The 14077-nt window shown below is 56.8% G+C and overlaps 1 protein-coding gene across 3 annotated transcripts; it reads left to right on the forward strand.

The window, feature by feature from the left end:
* Positions 1 to 3251: 3251 nt before the first annotated feature.
* Positions 3252 to 8347, forward strand: LOC311529188 (zinc finger and SCAN domain-containing protein 29-like). Of its 3 annotated transcripts, none has more exons than XM_084644958.1 (3): positions 3252 to 3351; positions 5131 to 5729; positions 6315 to 8347. In XM_084644958.1, exons 2-3 carry the CDS (start codon positions 5231 to 5233, stop codon positions 6833 to 6835), a joined length of 1020 nt encoding a protein of 339 aa, XP_084501084.1. In that variant the 5' UTR covers positions 3252 to 3351; positions 5131 to 5230; the 3' UTR covers positions 6836 to 8347. The 3 variants fall into 3 exon arrangements, with proteins under 3 accessions (XP_084501084.1, XP_084501085.1, XP_084501083.1); XM_084644959.1 differs by lacking the exon at positions 3252 to 3351 and having other exon boundaries at positions 4940 to 5729; positions 6315 to 6524; positions 7284 to 8347; XM_084644957.1 differs by lacking the exon at positions 3252 to 3351 and having other exon boundaries at positions 4940 to 5729.
* The last annotated feature ends 5730 nt before the right edge of the window (positions 8348 to 14077 follow it).

Below are 14077 nucleotides of genomic sequence, written 5' to 3' on the forward strand. Positions count from 1 at the left end.
ACACACACATACACACACACAGAGTCTTCTACACATCCCTTCTACACCCCCCCTTCCACACACACCCCTTCTACACCCCCCTTCTACAGCCAAACCCACCCACCCTTCTACATCCCGTTTCTACACACCCATCCCCTTCTCCGCCTTCTGCACACACTCAACACCCTCTTCTACACCCCCGCTTCTACACATGCCCACACGCACACAGCCTTCTCCACCCCTTCTACACACACACACTTCTACACCCCTCTTCTATACACAGCCCCTTCTCCACTCACACATCCCCTCTTCTACACCCTTTCTATATACACACACCCCTTCTACAATTGCACACACACATACAACCCTTCTCCAGACACACACACCACACACAAACACACACACACACACACCTGCCCAAAAATAGATGTTTTTCATTTTGTTCGAAATTTTCTGTAAATTTTTTGGATGAAAAATTTGGACACACGAGATTTTTGAAACAATTCTTGTAACGTTAGTGGGGCAAACCCACTTTTGTTCCCTTGTTAATGTTTTCTCCCACCCCACAGCGGTGAGGGGAGTAAAGAACAGAGAAGGGGGGCCCCAAAACAAAATAGTTCAAAACCAGAAAATGGCACCGACACAAAGAATTTCCACAAACGTTTGCATTTTGGTCAGAAAGGCATTTGCTGCTGAACTCTGGTCCTCCGGGAACTGCTTGACGAGCACCAGTCCTGAGCAGTAAGCGGCAGGCTGGGAGTTGCTGGAACCACCAGTGGGTTATGCCTGCATGGCAGATGTACGGTTTCGCGGCTGTGAGTATATATCACAATAGCTTTCGCCTGGAGTGGCTCTGTGCAGTCACATGCAAAAAACTCATCCCTCCCATGGCCTTGGCATTTCCAGGGCCCAGCCCTTGCTCCTCATTCCCTTCCAGACCAGGAGAGTGCAATTCCCAAGACACCAGCAGGCAAATTACGGCCCGCAGAGCTAAGGTGACCCTTCCCACTTAACCTTAACGCTGCCGTGGGCAGCCCTGCCCTGGGGAGTCCCTCAGGGATATCTCAGTACTGAGGGCCCGAAGGTGGGAGCTGCACACTCTGATCACCATCAGGCTGTGGCTTCATTCCCGTTGGACTTACATAATGGGTCAGTAAAGCCGCTTGAGTGGCCGGTGGCCGCACTATCCCCCGGCACACCACGCTGGCGGACCAAGCTCTTGTGAGTGATGGGATTGGGAACTGGTTCTTGGTGCCAGACCCGAGATCTCCACTGGGGCAGCCTCGTGGAGCCAGAGATGGATCTGGCCACAGATTCTCCCCTCCCTCGGTGCAAAAATCAGGGTTTGAAAAAGTTGACTTTTAAAAAGCAGCTCCGCTTCTCGTAGAGTCCTCAGCCAGGAGGGATGTGACGAAGTGGGACTGTTCTTAATGTTTCCTCTGAATAGTGTGGGGGTGCCTCAGTTTCCCCTATGCAGTTCTTAAGTATCTAGGTGGTGGGATAAGGGTGTATGATCATTGTAGAGCCCTAGAGGGCAGGTGTGTGCAGGGTTCTGGACACAGAGAATGGCCGACACCCTGTTTCCTGGCAACTGATGGCCTGGGCCCTTCCCCCCTGCAAGGTGAGAGCTAAAGAGTTGGAGAACAAAGGAATCAGGACCGGGACAGGGACAAAGCCCAGAGGAAGAGGGGCTGGAGAGAGTTTCAGTTTGGGTCTGGCTGGGGACATGGAGTGAAGTGCAGACGGGGTTGTCTGGCTCAGTGCCCCCCAAAATGGACCCGGCTGAGGGGTCCTGTTCTCTGCACCTACAAGCTCTGTGTTAGACCATGTTCCTGTCGTCTAATAAACCTTCTGTTTTACTGGCTGGCTGAGAGACACGTCTGACTGTGAAGTTGGGGGGCAGGACCCTCTGGCTTCCCCAGGACCTCGCCTGGGCGGACTCGCTGAGGGAAACGCACGGAGGGGCAGAGGATGCTGAATGCTCCGGGTCAGACCCAGGAAGGTGGAAGCCGTGTGAGCTGTGTGTCCTGCAGACAGGCTGCTCCCAGAGAGGAGACTTCCCCAGAATCCTGACTGGCTTCATGGGGAGCAGTTCCAGAGCATCGCCCAGGGACTCTGTGACAAGGGACCACTGTGATCATCTAGGCCAGGGGTTCTCAGACGTTTGTCCTGGTGACCCCTTTCACATACCAAGCCTCTGAGGGCGACCCCCCTTATAAATGAAAACCACTTTTTAATATATTTAACACCATTATAAATGCTGGAGGCGAAGCGGGGTTTGGGGTGGAGGCTGACAGTTTGCGACCCCCCATGTAATCACCTCACAACCCCCTGAGGGGTCTCGACCCCTGGCTTGAGAACCCCTGATCTAGTCGTCTGACACCCTGCGTAACTACAGCCTTGCCCCCAGCCGGAGGCTGCATCAGATCAGTGTCCCTGGGGTCAGGCACTCAGCCAAACTGCGGGTTCTGCACGGGAGAATGCACCAGACCAGATCCACCTGTACATAGTTAACTGCCGATGTAGCTGAGCAGCGATTAGGCCAGCAGCAGCTTGGCCTCATGCAGGCTTATGAGGGCTCAGTCCAAAAGCCCCACACCTGCAGATGGTGGACGTGCCTCGGGGAAGCTGGGTAGGAAGCTAGTCCCTGAGGTGTCTCCCTGGAAAGCAGAGGCTCCTGGAGAGAGGAACAGGCCTAGGCAGACAATGTGCCCCGGCAAGGCACTGGAGCAGCCTGGCAGAGAACGAGCCGGGTATGGGATCTCCTGGGGCAGCGAAGAGTAAAGAGCTGTTGGGGGACGACTAGCATCTGGCCAGAGACCTGGGCTCCAGGCAGGGATCAAACCTGCAAGTGCCCCCGGGCTGGGGTGGTGAAATGCAAGACTGATTAAGATGGGGCAGAGAGCTGCTGGTGGGGCAGCTGACTGAAGCTTTCCCTGAGGGCTTTGGGTTGCCCTTGTCTGTTAAATAAAGGGGGCCCTCTGACGAATGAGGCTCTTTACTACTAGAAAGGCCACCTTGGACTTGTTTATATCCTGGGTGAGGGGAAACCGAGGCTGGGACTCACCTACAGGGCTGCGCCTTGCCCTGGGGGGTGTGCCAGGGTGCTCTCCATGCCATTACAGGCCCCAGATTCCCCTGCAAGCTCTAAGCTGGGCCCCACAGCAGCATACCCATTTCATGGCACCTGATGTGGCAGATGTGACTGGAGCGGTGGCTTTAAACAGGAACAAAATGCGGCTGCGACCTTGACTGTTAGTCCGCCCCGCAGAGCCTAGCTGCTTAGTTCAAACCAGAGCAATAACAACCTCTCTACCCAGCCTACGGGAGCAAGAACTTGTTGGACTGGCTGGATTTGCGGCTTGCTTGGTTGTGAGTGCCTCTGTGGGGAGGTGGGGGGCTGAGGAGGACAGGCAGGGAAAGGTCACGAGAGCGATTGCATTTAGCTCTGGACACAGCGAGCTCCCCGATCATTATCTCTGGCAGGAGGGAGCCTATGGTCTGGGGCCTGCCCCCTGGCAGTTCTGTCTCCTGCACTCACCAGCGGCTCCTGGTGGTCATCCCTTGTGCCATTCCTGGGATGGGTGTCTAGACTAGTAACGCAGCTGCGGTTTAGTGGGGTCAGATACTGCGTTAGCCAGCCCCAACCTCAACTCGGGCCCTCAGCTGTGGGTCACAGGGAGGGGAGGGTGATCTCTCCACTACTCAGCCCAGTCCCACAGAGGGATCTCAGAACCAGGACTGCCCTTGGCCCAGGCTCTGGCTTCAGTGGGGAGCCCCTGTGCAGAGCAGCACCCCGGGGTGGGGTGTCCATGGGTCTTGCATTGCCAAGTAGATAGGTTCCATGCAGTGCCATGAGGCTGCTTACAACCAATGAGTGGTGCCCAGCGGCCTGGGGGTAGGTAGCTGGTATGCCCCGGCCAGGCCAGGGTCCAGTCAGAGGGGTGGTGGTGGGGCATGTGAGCCGTGGCTATCTGGGCAGGTTTGCAGCCCAAGGGCCAGGGTGGCTGGGAGGAAATCAATCTCTGCCCTGTCTCTGGAGTGTGGTGCTGGGCCAGGAAGGGTAGGGACAGCTGGCTCTGGTGCAGACCATCTGAGTGAGCTACCAAAGCCTAGGACTCCTGCCATGGGGGCAGCGGCGGGCTGGGCTCCAACTTCCTGCCGGTGGGGAAGGACTGGTGCTGGTACCCTTTAGCAGGGAGGATGGAAGGGGGAGTTCCTGGGAACAGCAAACACCCCTCCTAGGGCGTTTGGGGGAGAAAGTGGGGACTTGCTGTGATCTCCCAGCCCCGCCCTGAGCCATGGTTTATTGCTCGGGGTGGGGGACAGGTGGTGACCCCCAAAGTTACCTCTCACATCAGTCCCTGGGTTCAGCTACTTCTCACTCTGAGGGCGTCTTCACGGCAGACTTAACCCGGGCTCCTGCAGTCTACTGGGCCAAACGGAACTGAATCTGGTCTCACGTGGCGGGGGTAGGGTCCCTCCGTGGGCATGGGCTGGATTGACACTCAAGTGTCAAGATGTTTATGAACATTTGCCAGGTCTAAGAATGTTGGTTCACCAGTTTGAACAGCAGGTGTGATCCAGACGCACCCTTTCTCGTGAACAGAGGATGCAGTCGTTTATTTTTAATGTGGAGCTGGCTTCATCACGCAGTTTTGTACTCCCGAGACAGTAATGCCAAAGAAAACTCTTTCTGATGAATAATTCAATCCGGTTCTTTCCCCACAGCCAAACCTGTGGATAATCAGGGAGAGCCAGCCAGGTAGGATCTAGGCCAGCCCCAAGCAGTCTAGGCCCTGGTCTACACTAGAGTTTAGGTCGAATTCAGCAGCGATGTAAACCTGTAAATCGATGTAAACCTGCACCTGTCCACACGATGAAGCCCTTTTTTTCGACTTAAAAGGCTCTTAAAATCGATTTCCTTAATCCACCTCTGACAAGTGGATTAGCGCTTAAATCGGCCTTGCTGGGTCAAATTTGAGGTACTGTGGATGCAATTAGATGGTATTGGCCTCCGGGAGCTATCCCAGAGTGCTCCATTGTGACCACTCTGGACAACACTCTCAACTCAGATGCACTGGCCAGGTAGACAGGAAAAGGCCCGCAAACTTTTGAATTTCTATTTCCTGTTTGCATGGTCACCTGCAGCTTGCCACGCTGGCCAGAGCTCATCAGCAGAGGTGACCATGCAGAGCTCATCAGCAGAGGTGACCATGATGGAGTCCCAGAATCGCAAAAGAGCTCCAGCATGGCCGAACGGGAGGTACGGGATCTGATCGCTGTCTGGGGAGAGGAATCCGTGCTATCAGAACTCCGTTCCAGTTTTCGAAATGCCAAAACATTTGTAAAAATCTCCCAGGGCATGAAGGACAGAGGCCATAACAGGGACCCGAGGCAATGCCGTGTGAAACTTAAGGAGCTGAGGCAAGCCTACCAGAAAACCAGAGAGGCAAACGGCCGCTCCAGGTCAGAGCCCCAAACATGCCGCTTCTATGATGAGCTGCATGCCATTTTAGGGGGTTCAGCCACCACTACCCCAGCCATGTTGTTTGACTCCTTCAGTGGAGATGGAGGCAACATGGTAGCAGGTTTTGGGGACGAGGAAGATGATAGCTCACAGCAAGCAAGTGGAGAAACCAGTTTTCCCGACAGCCAGGAACTGTTTCTCACCCTGGACCTGGAAGCAGTCCCCCCCGAACCCACCCAAGGCTGCCTCCTGGACCCGCCAGGTGGAGAAGGGATCTCTGGTGAGTGTACCTTTTAAAATACTATACATGGTTTAAAAGCAAGCATGTTTAATGATTGATTTGCCCTGGCATTTGCGGCTCTCCTGGATGTACTCCCAAAGCCTTTGCAAAAGGTTTCTGGGGAGGGCAGCCTTATTCCACCCACCATGGTAGAACACTTTACCACACCAGGCCAGTAGCACGTACTCAGGAATCATTGTAGAACAAAGCATTGCAGTGTATGTTTGCTGGCATTCAAACAACATCCGTTCTTTATCTCTCTCTGCTATCCTCAGGAGAGTGATATCATTCATGGCCACCTGGTTGAAATAGGGTGCTTTTCTTAAGGGGACATTCAGAGGTGCCCGTTCCTGCTGGGCTGTTTGCCTGTGGCTGAACAGAAATGTTCCCCGCTGTTAGCCATTGGGGGGGGAGTGTGAGGGGCTAGCCACGCGGTGGGGAGAGGCAAAATGTGACCTTGGAACGAAAGCACACAGCTGTGTATGTAATGTTAACAGTAAGGTTTACTGTGAAAGAGTGTAGCCATTGTTCTAGAAAATGTGTCTTTTTAAATACCGCTGCCTCATTTTTTTTTTTCTCCACCAGCTGCATGTGTTTCAATGATCACAGGATCTTCTCCTTCCCAGAGGCTAGTGAAGATTAGAAGGCGAAAAAAACGCACTCGTGATGAAATGTTTTCTGAGCTCATGCTGTCCTCCCACACTGACAGAGCACAGACGAATGCGTGGAGGCAGACAATGTCAGAGTGCAGGAAAGCACAAAATGACCGGGAGGAGAGGTGGTGGGCTGAAGAGAGTAAGTGGCGGGCTGAAGAGAGGGCTGAAGCTGAAAGGTGGTGGCAGCGTGATGAGAGGAGGCAGGATTCAATGCTGAGGCTGCTGGAGGATCAAACCAATATGCTCCAGCGTATGGTTGAGCTGCAGGAAAGGCAGCAGGAGCACAGACTGGTGCTACAGCCCCTGTGTAACCAACCACCCTCCTCCCCAAGTTCCATAGCCTCCACACCCAGATGCCCAAGAACGCGGTGGGGGGGCCTCCGGCCACCCAGCCACTCCACCCCAGAGGATTGTCCAAGCAACAGAAGGCTGGCATTCAATAAGTTTTAAAGTTTTAAACTTTTAAAGTGCTGTGTGGCCTTGTCCTTCCCTCCTCCACCACCCCTCCTGCTGCTTCTGTCCTCCACCACCCCTCCTGGGCTACCTTGGTAGTTATCCCCCTGTTTGTGTGATGAATGAATAAAGAATGCATGAATGTGAAGCAACAATGACTTTATTGCCTCTGCAAGCGGTGATTGAAGGGAGGAGGGGCGGGTGGTTAGCTTACAGGGAAGTAGAGTGAACCAAGGGGCGATGGGTTTCATCATGGAGAAACAAACAGAACTTTCACACCGTAGCCTGTGCAGTCATGAAACTGGTTTTCAAAGCTTCTCTGATGCGCACCGCGCCCTCCTGTGCTCTTCTAACCGCCCTGGTGTCTGGCTGTGCGAAACCAGCAGCCAGGCAATTTGCCTCAACCTCCCACCCCGCCATAACCGTCTCCCTCTTTCTCTCACAGATATTGTGGAGCGCACAGCAAGCAGTAATAACCAATATTCCCACTGTTTCGCTGAGGTCTAACCGAGTCAGTAAACTCCACCAGCGCACTTTTAAATGTCCAAATGCACATTCTACCACCATTCTGCACTTGCTCAGCCTGTAGTTGAAGAGCTCCTGACTACTGTCCAGGCTGCCTGTGTACGGCATCATGAGCCATGGCATTAAGGGGTATCCTAGGTCCCCAAGGATAACTATATGCATTTCAACGTCCCCAACGGTTATTTTCTCGTCTGGGAATAAAGTTCCTTCTTGCAGCTTTTGAAACAGACCAGAGTTCCTGAAGATGCGAGCGTCATGTACCTTTCCCGGCCTCTACGTTGATGTTGGTGAAACGTCTCTTGTGATCCACCAGAGCTTGCAGCACTATCGAAAAGTACCCCTTGCGGTTTATGTACTCGCCGGCTTGGTGCTCCGGTGCCAAGATAGGGATATGGGTTACGTCTACGGCCCCACCACAGTTAGGGAATCCCATTGCAGCAAAGCCATCCACTATGATCTGCACATTTCCCAGGGTCACTACCCTTGATATCAGCAGATCTTTGATTGCTTTGGCTACTTGCATCACAGCAGCCCCCACAGTAGATTTGCCCACTCCAAATTGATTCCCGACTGCCCGGTAGCTGTCTGGCGTTGCAAGCTTCCACAGGGCTATTGCCACTCACTTCTCAACTGTGACGGCTGCTCTCATCTTGGTATTCTTGTGCCTCAGGGCAGGGGAAAGCAAGTCACAAAGTTCCATGAAAGTGCCCTTACGCATGTGAAAGTTTTGCAACCACTCGGAATTGTCCCAGACCCGCAACACTATGCGGTCCCACCAGTCTGTGCTTGTTTCCCGAGCCCAGAATCGGCGTTCCACCGCATGAACCTGCCCCATTAGCACCATGATGCCCACATTGCCAGGGCCCCTGCTTTGAGAGAAGTCTGTGTCCATGTCCTCATCACTCACGTCACCACGCTGACATTGCCTACTCGCTCGGTATCGCTTTGCCAGGTTCTGGTGCTGCATATACTGCTGGATAATGCGCGTGGTGTTTAATGTGCTCCTGATTGCCAAAGTGATCTGAGCGGGCTCCATGCTTGCCGTGGTATGGCGTCTGCACAGAAAAAAGGCACGGAACGATTGTCTGTCGTTGCCCTGATGGAGGGAGTTGCGACTGACGACATACCTTACCGGGTTGGCTTACAGGGAATTAAAATCAACAAAGGGGGTGGCTTTGCGAGAAACTGAATGGCCCCCTCAAGGATAGAACTCAAAACTGGGTTTAGCAGGCTGTTGATTTCACAGAGGGAAGGAGGAGAAAATGAATACAAAACAAATCTGGTCTATTTCTTGTTTTGAGCCACTTCATCTATCTTTATACATCTTGCTGGCAGCAGACTGTGCAGTACGACCGCTAGCCGTCATCATCTCCTGGGTGCAGTATGACGACTAGCCATCATCTTCTGCTGGCTGGAGGTTAAAAGACAACACACTGCCGGTAGGACTGAATCACCACTAGACAAAACAAGGGAAATGACCTGGCTGAGTCACTCCCATGTTTGCCCAGGCGCCCGGTTAAAAGAGCACCCAGGACTACGTCGATGACCAGTCATACTGCACTGTCTGCTGCTGAAAGGCAATTAACTGCTGCTGTGTAGCAATGCAGTACCACGTCTGCCAGCACCCAGGAGACATATGGAGACGGTGAGCTGAGCAGGCTCCATGCTTGCCGTGGTATGGCGTCTGCACGGGTAACTCAAGAAAAAAGGCGCAAAACGATTGTCTGCCCTTGCTTTCACAGAGGGAGGGAGGGAGGGAACGGGGGCCTGACGATATGTACCCAGAACCACCCGCGACAATGTTTTAGCCCCATCAGGCACTGGGATTTCTACCCAGAATTCCAATGGGCGGCGGAGACTGCGGGAACTGTGGGATAGCCACCCACAGTGCAATGCTCCGGAAGTCGACGGTTGCCTCGGTCCTGTGGACGCACTCCGCCGACTACATGCACTTAGAGCACTTGTGTGGGGGGGACACACAATCAACTGTATAAAACCGCTTTCTACAAAACCGACTTCTACAAATTCGACCTAATTTCGTAGTGTAGACATACCCTAGGAACAGTTCAAACAGAGCAGGCTTATTGTGTATGCAGAATGGCATCTCACCTGCAGGCTGCAGCATGGACGTGGGGAGTCACTGAATGCCTCTGGCACCAGGCAGCTCGGTCACAAAACAACCCGCCCATGGAGTGCAGCTCACCGCACAGGAGATGTCGGGGGGCGTTAAGAGAGAACTTGGCATCCAAGTTCTAGGAGAGGCTGAGGGCAAGGCCCAACCCTGCTCCAGCCTTGTTATGTTGGTAAAGGGGCCAGAGTGGTGGAAAGGGGCCCTGGAAAGCCTGGATTTGACCAGGGGAGGAGTCCCTGGGGCAGGCTGTGTGGCAGACAGGTTCAGCTGCCTTCCGAGGCCCTGTTACAAGGGCATGCTGGGGTGGGATGGCCGCATGCAGCACTGTGGCCTGCAGGGCAGCCCCAGGAGGCTGCTGGCATCTAGCCAGGCCCTCGGGGCTGTCTGGGGCAGCCCAGGATTGGGGGGGGGGGCGGCCCGAGGGCCTCCTCTCCGAGGTGCAGCCCCGAATCTCTCTGGGTGCTGAGAAGAGTAAAGCAATGACTGAGCAGGGTGCTCGCAGATTCCAGCCCCCGCTGAGCATGTCAGGGTTCACTAGGAAGGAGAATGGCAGTCACTGGAGGGGTCCGTAACTGCCTCGCCACGCTCGTTAACCCAGGGCCATCAGTGGCAGCCCCTCACTCTGCTGAGTTACCTCTAGCAGACACGGGGCCGGAGAGCCAGTGGCAGGCCCGCCCACCCCCTGGCTGCAGGGAACTGGCTCGCTCCAGCCGGATTGCTCCCTTGCCTCTCCTCTCTGCAGGGTCTCCAGCAGGAGCTTTGCACCAAGTCCCTGGCTCCAGGCACTGGGCGAGGGATGGGCTGGCCAGGCCAGTTACCTGTTGCTGCTGTTTTCTGGCCAGCAAATGCTCTGGGTGGCCCTGCGGGGGAGGAGGATCGGGGAAGGCTGCTCCTGTGGTCTTGTTTATTTGTCAAACATCAAGGGGTCAGATGGCTTCAGCTGCTCCTGCCAGTCTCTGAGGGGTGAAGCCATGCCCTCCGTGTCACTCGGTTCCCTGGTCCACGGGAGGGAGGGTGCCTGATCCACGTGATCTGGCTTTTGCCCTCCCCGAGTCCCCGCTTCACTGTAACAGCTGATTTCCCGGGGCTCTCGGAGCTGTGTGGCCACCACTGGCCCCTGCCTGTTCTATGCCCTGCAGGAAGGCCCCACTCACAGCCTGGCTCTGCCCCAGCTCTGCCCAGCCCAGCGGCCGGTCGGTGACCAGCTGCTGCAGAGGCAGGAGCCGGGCAGGGTTGGGTCGGTGGATGGGACCCACGTGCCTGGGGTCTGCCCTGCCTTGAGCTGTGGAGATTGTCCATGGGAAGGGCTATTTCTTCCCAGCCCTGCAGGGCCCGGCGGACCACGTGGCAGCCTTCCCAGCAGGCATGTGGGAGCTTTGAAGGATCTCTGATAGCGGGACCCAGGTGTGGCGAAGAGGGCCGGCTAGTGCGGGCTCTGGCCCAGTCCCCCACAGGGTCACAGCCCTGGCTCGGGCTGCCAGCGCAGTGTAGGCCGGATGGGCGTTCTCTCACCGCAGCAGGGATGGAGGAGCTGCTGCTGCTTGTGGTATCTCTGTTGTCTGTGTCCCACCCTGGCCGGCTCGGTGGGACTGAGCTTTGCCCAGGCTCAGCTGGGCCCAGCTCCCCACCGCCCACCCAAGGGACTGGCTTTTCCTGCTCTCTGAGCAGCTGGAGAAGACACAGGCCCTGCCTTCTTTGCGCGGGCACCAGGTCTCGTCCTGGGAGTGCCCCATGTCTCTCAGTTGTCCTGAGAGCCGCTGGTCAATCTTAGCATCCCAGCAGTGGGCCTGGCCGTGGCCCTGTCCCCAGAGGGCTACAGCGTGGGACCACGTTCAGGCAGGGTGGTGGCGGTGGCTTCTGAGTTGTGGGCATGCAATGGAAGTGAGCTCCAATAGGAACCTTGGGCCACCTGCAAGTTGCATTTGAGCAGGGGGCCAAGGTGCAGCGTTGCCATGGGGCCAAGTCCTAGGGCGGCTGCATGTGCTCCAGAGGGGAGGCATGTGGGCCAGATGACTGCAGAGCAGCGGTGTGCAGAAAGGTCACCAGACAGGGCAGTTCAGGTAGGAGCTGCTGCAGCGTGGGATAGCGTTGGGAGGACGGTTGGACATCTTATGAGCAACTAAACCAGCGTAGCTCCCACTGGCGTGACGCTGGTTGCAAAGCAGGCGATGGGGCTGATGTAAGCGTGGAGGGGCGTGAGGGGGACACAGGCAGGGCCTGCTACAAGAGGGGTGGTTCTTTGGGCACACTGAGCTGGCACGGGCCACCCCATGTGTGGCTTTTCCTGTCTGCACCAGGAACAGCCTGAAGGTGCTTTAGATGGAGTTTGCTAACATGAAGTGAAACAGCAACTATCCGCAAGGACCACCTTCCTCCCTTTCCCCCCCGGGGGACCTGGGCAGCCATGCTCACTGCCCCAGTGTAACTGGGAGGGCAGGCCCAATCCCAGAATCATGCGTCCCTTAGTGTGACGGTGCCCGAGACTGAGGCTTTCAGGGCAGGCAAGCCGTGGGGCTGCTTGAGGGGGGTGCAAAGGGATGCTGGGAGGTCTGTCCAATGGGCATTTTTTTGCCTCTTTCTCTGACGTTGCCTCTCCCTCAGCAGCCAGAGGGAGGGTTTAGCAATCGGCAGCCACCCACCCTCCTGCCGCAGGCCTGGGCGTGGCACCGCAGCCAGAGAAAGTCGGCAGGAAGCAGCTGCTCGGCCAGGGCAGCGGGCTGGGGCGTTCCTCGACACCACAGTTGTGCAGCCATCTGGGATTTCTAACCGTTCCCCAAATCCTCTCCTCGCCCCAGGCGTTGCTGCCGATGGCTGGGATGTTCCAGCCTCTGGCTTCCGGAGCATGACCCGCGCTGCGTTGTCGGGCTGTGACTCCTGAGCTGTGAATGAAACCTCCCGGCTGGGGCCCATCTGCCTGACGGCTGCCCCTGGGACCCGGCATGTAGGTGACTCCAGCTGGCCTGGCCCGCTGCTCTCTGCACCTGGGCTTCATGCTCCCAACAGGACAGGTGGCTACTGTCCATGGGCCCCTGCACCTGGCAGCGCGGCACCTGGCTGCATGACCCTCCCAGGGCGATCATGCCTTTGAGAAGGGGTAGCAGGCCCTGCCCAGGGGTGTTGGCTCAAAGGGGATGCTTGCCCCTTCCTGGCTGCCAAGAGGCTCTCTCCCCAGGGTCTGGGCCCAGGGGCTTGCTGCCAGCAAGACTCTGCCCAGCTCCATCCAAACTTTTGCCTCCTTGAAACTGCCCCAGGGAGAGGCAGGCACAGGCCCGGGGGGGGGGGGGGCGGGGGGGAAGGAATGGGTGAGTCGTGCTCAGGACACCCAGGATGGGGAGTTGCTGTGTCCTGCCCTGCCCAGCAGGACTGAGCTTTGCCCGGCTGGGCCCAGCCCACCCTCCGCAACGGACTGGCTCTTCCTGCTCTCTGAGCAGCTGCCCTGCCTTCTCCCAGCCCAGCCTGTGGCTCTCACTCCAGCTTTTTGAGCCAGTCCCCAGCCCCAAGTCTGGCTTGGTTCAGAGACTCCCTGCAGCTCCTCAGGCTGCAGATCCCAGCCTGTTCCCCAGGCCTCTGGACTGCCTGGCCCTCCCAACCCCACGAGCTGAGGGGGTGCCCTCTCCTGAGCCTCCTTCCTCAGAGGCCTCCCCACAGGGCTGTCCCTGAGAGCCCCAGACCTGGCCTGAGCTAGACACACAACCTCCGGCGTTATTACCCGCCAGGTGGGGGAGCTGATCTTGGCAGGAGGGCTGAGGTCCCCGCCCCCTGATAAAGGACCAGCCAGCCTGGGGAGTGCCCTGCATGGCATGGCAGGGCGTGACACTGACGGGTCATGCTGGGCTTGGTGAGGGGGAGCCCCAAAGGGGACAGCTTCTCCCTGCAGAGGAGCCCTGGCACCTGGCCTGTGGAGAGAGGGGCACCAGCCATTTGGCTGGGGCAGGGGGAGATTATGGCACTATTCGGGCTCCTGAAATGATTTCTTCAAGTGTTTGTGCAGCAACAACAAAGCATCCAATTTTTTGTTCAAAAGGTGGCACCACTAATGGTAGGAAGGACCATGGCTGGAGGGGGCAGTGCCCTGATCCACTATGGCATGGGGGGAGGGTCCTGGGCTGGGGGTGCAGCAGCCTGATGCAGTATGGCACGTGGTGGGGGGTGTTCCTGGGCTGCAGGGGCGCGGTGCTCAATCCACTATGGCATGAGAGGGCAGCACTTTGATTTTAAATTAATGTAAGAAAAAGCAAAACGAAATGAAGTGTGCTCTGGCTGCGGCCAGGTGCTGTCCTCGCCCCCCCCGTGCCTGGCCCTCAGGCGCCCTGCTTCATGGTGCATCCTTACGCCTGGGCTGTGGTGCAGGGAGACTCCCCCCTCACTCCCGTCATTCTGCCCTCCCGGCTGGCTGCTGGAGTGCACTGGCCCAGTGCTCCTCCCCTTCCCCTCGGAGGCCAGGGCAAACCACCCCCGCACTGGGCTGGGCAAGGCCAGCAGTCCCCTCCACCCCCCTCGCTTGCTGCGAGGGTCTCCCTGGCTCTGAAGAGAGCCGAGCTCCATGGCTCCTGGGCCCCAGGGGCAACCCCCGCCCCCTTTCC

The sequence above is a fragment of the Lepidochelys olivacea genome (genome assembly GCF_965140295.1).
Source record: "Lepidochelys olivacea isolate rLepOli2 genome assembly, chromosome: 12".
Taxonomy (NCBI): Eukaryota; Metazoa; Chordata; order Testudines; family Cheloniidae; genus Lepidochelys; species Lepidochelys olivacea.

Excerpts from the sequence above, each read along its gene's own strand:
- LOC311529188 (XM_084644957.1), top strand. The coding sequence starts at position 5,117 with ATGGTCACCTGCAGCTTGCCACGCTGGCCAGAGCTCATCAGCAGAGGT. Across the intron at positions 5,730-6,314 it reads AGGTGGAGAAGGGATCTCTG|CTGCATGTGTTTCAATGATC; the intron begins GTGAGTGTACCT and ends TTTCTCCACCAG.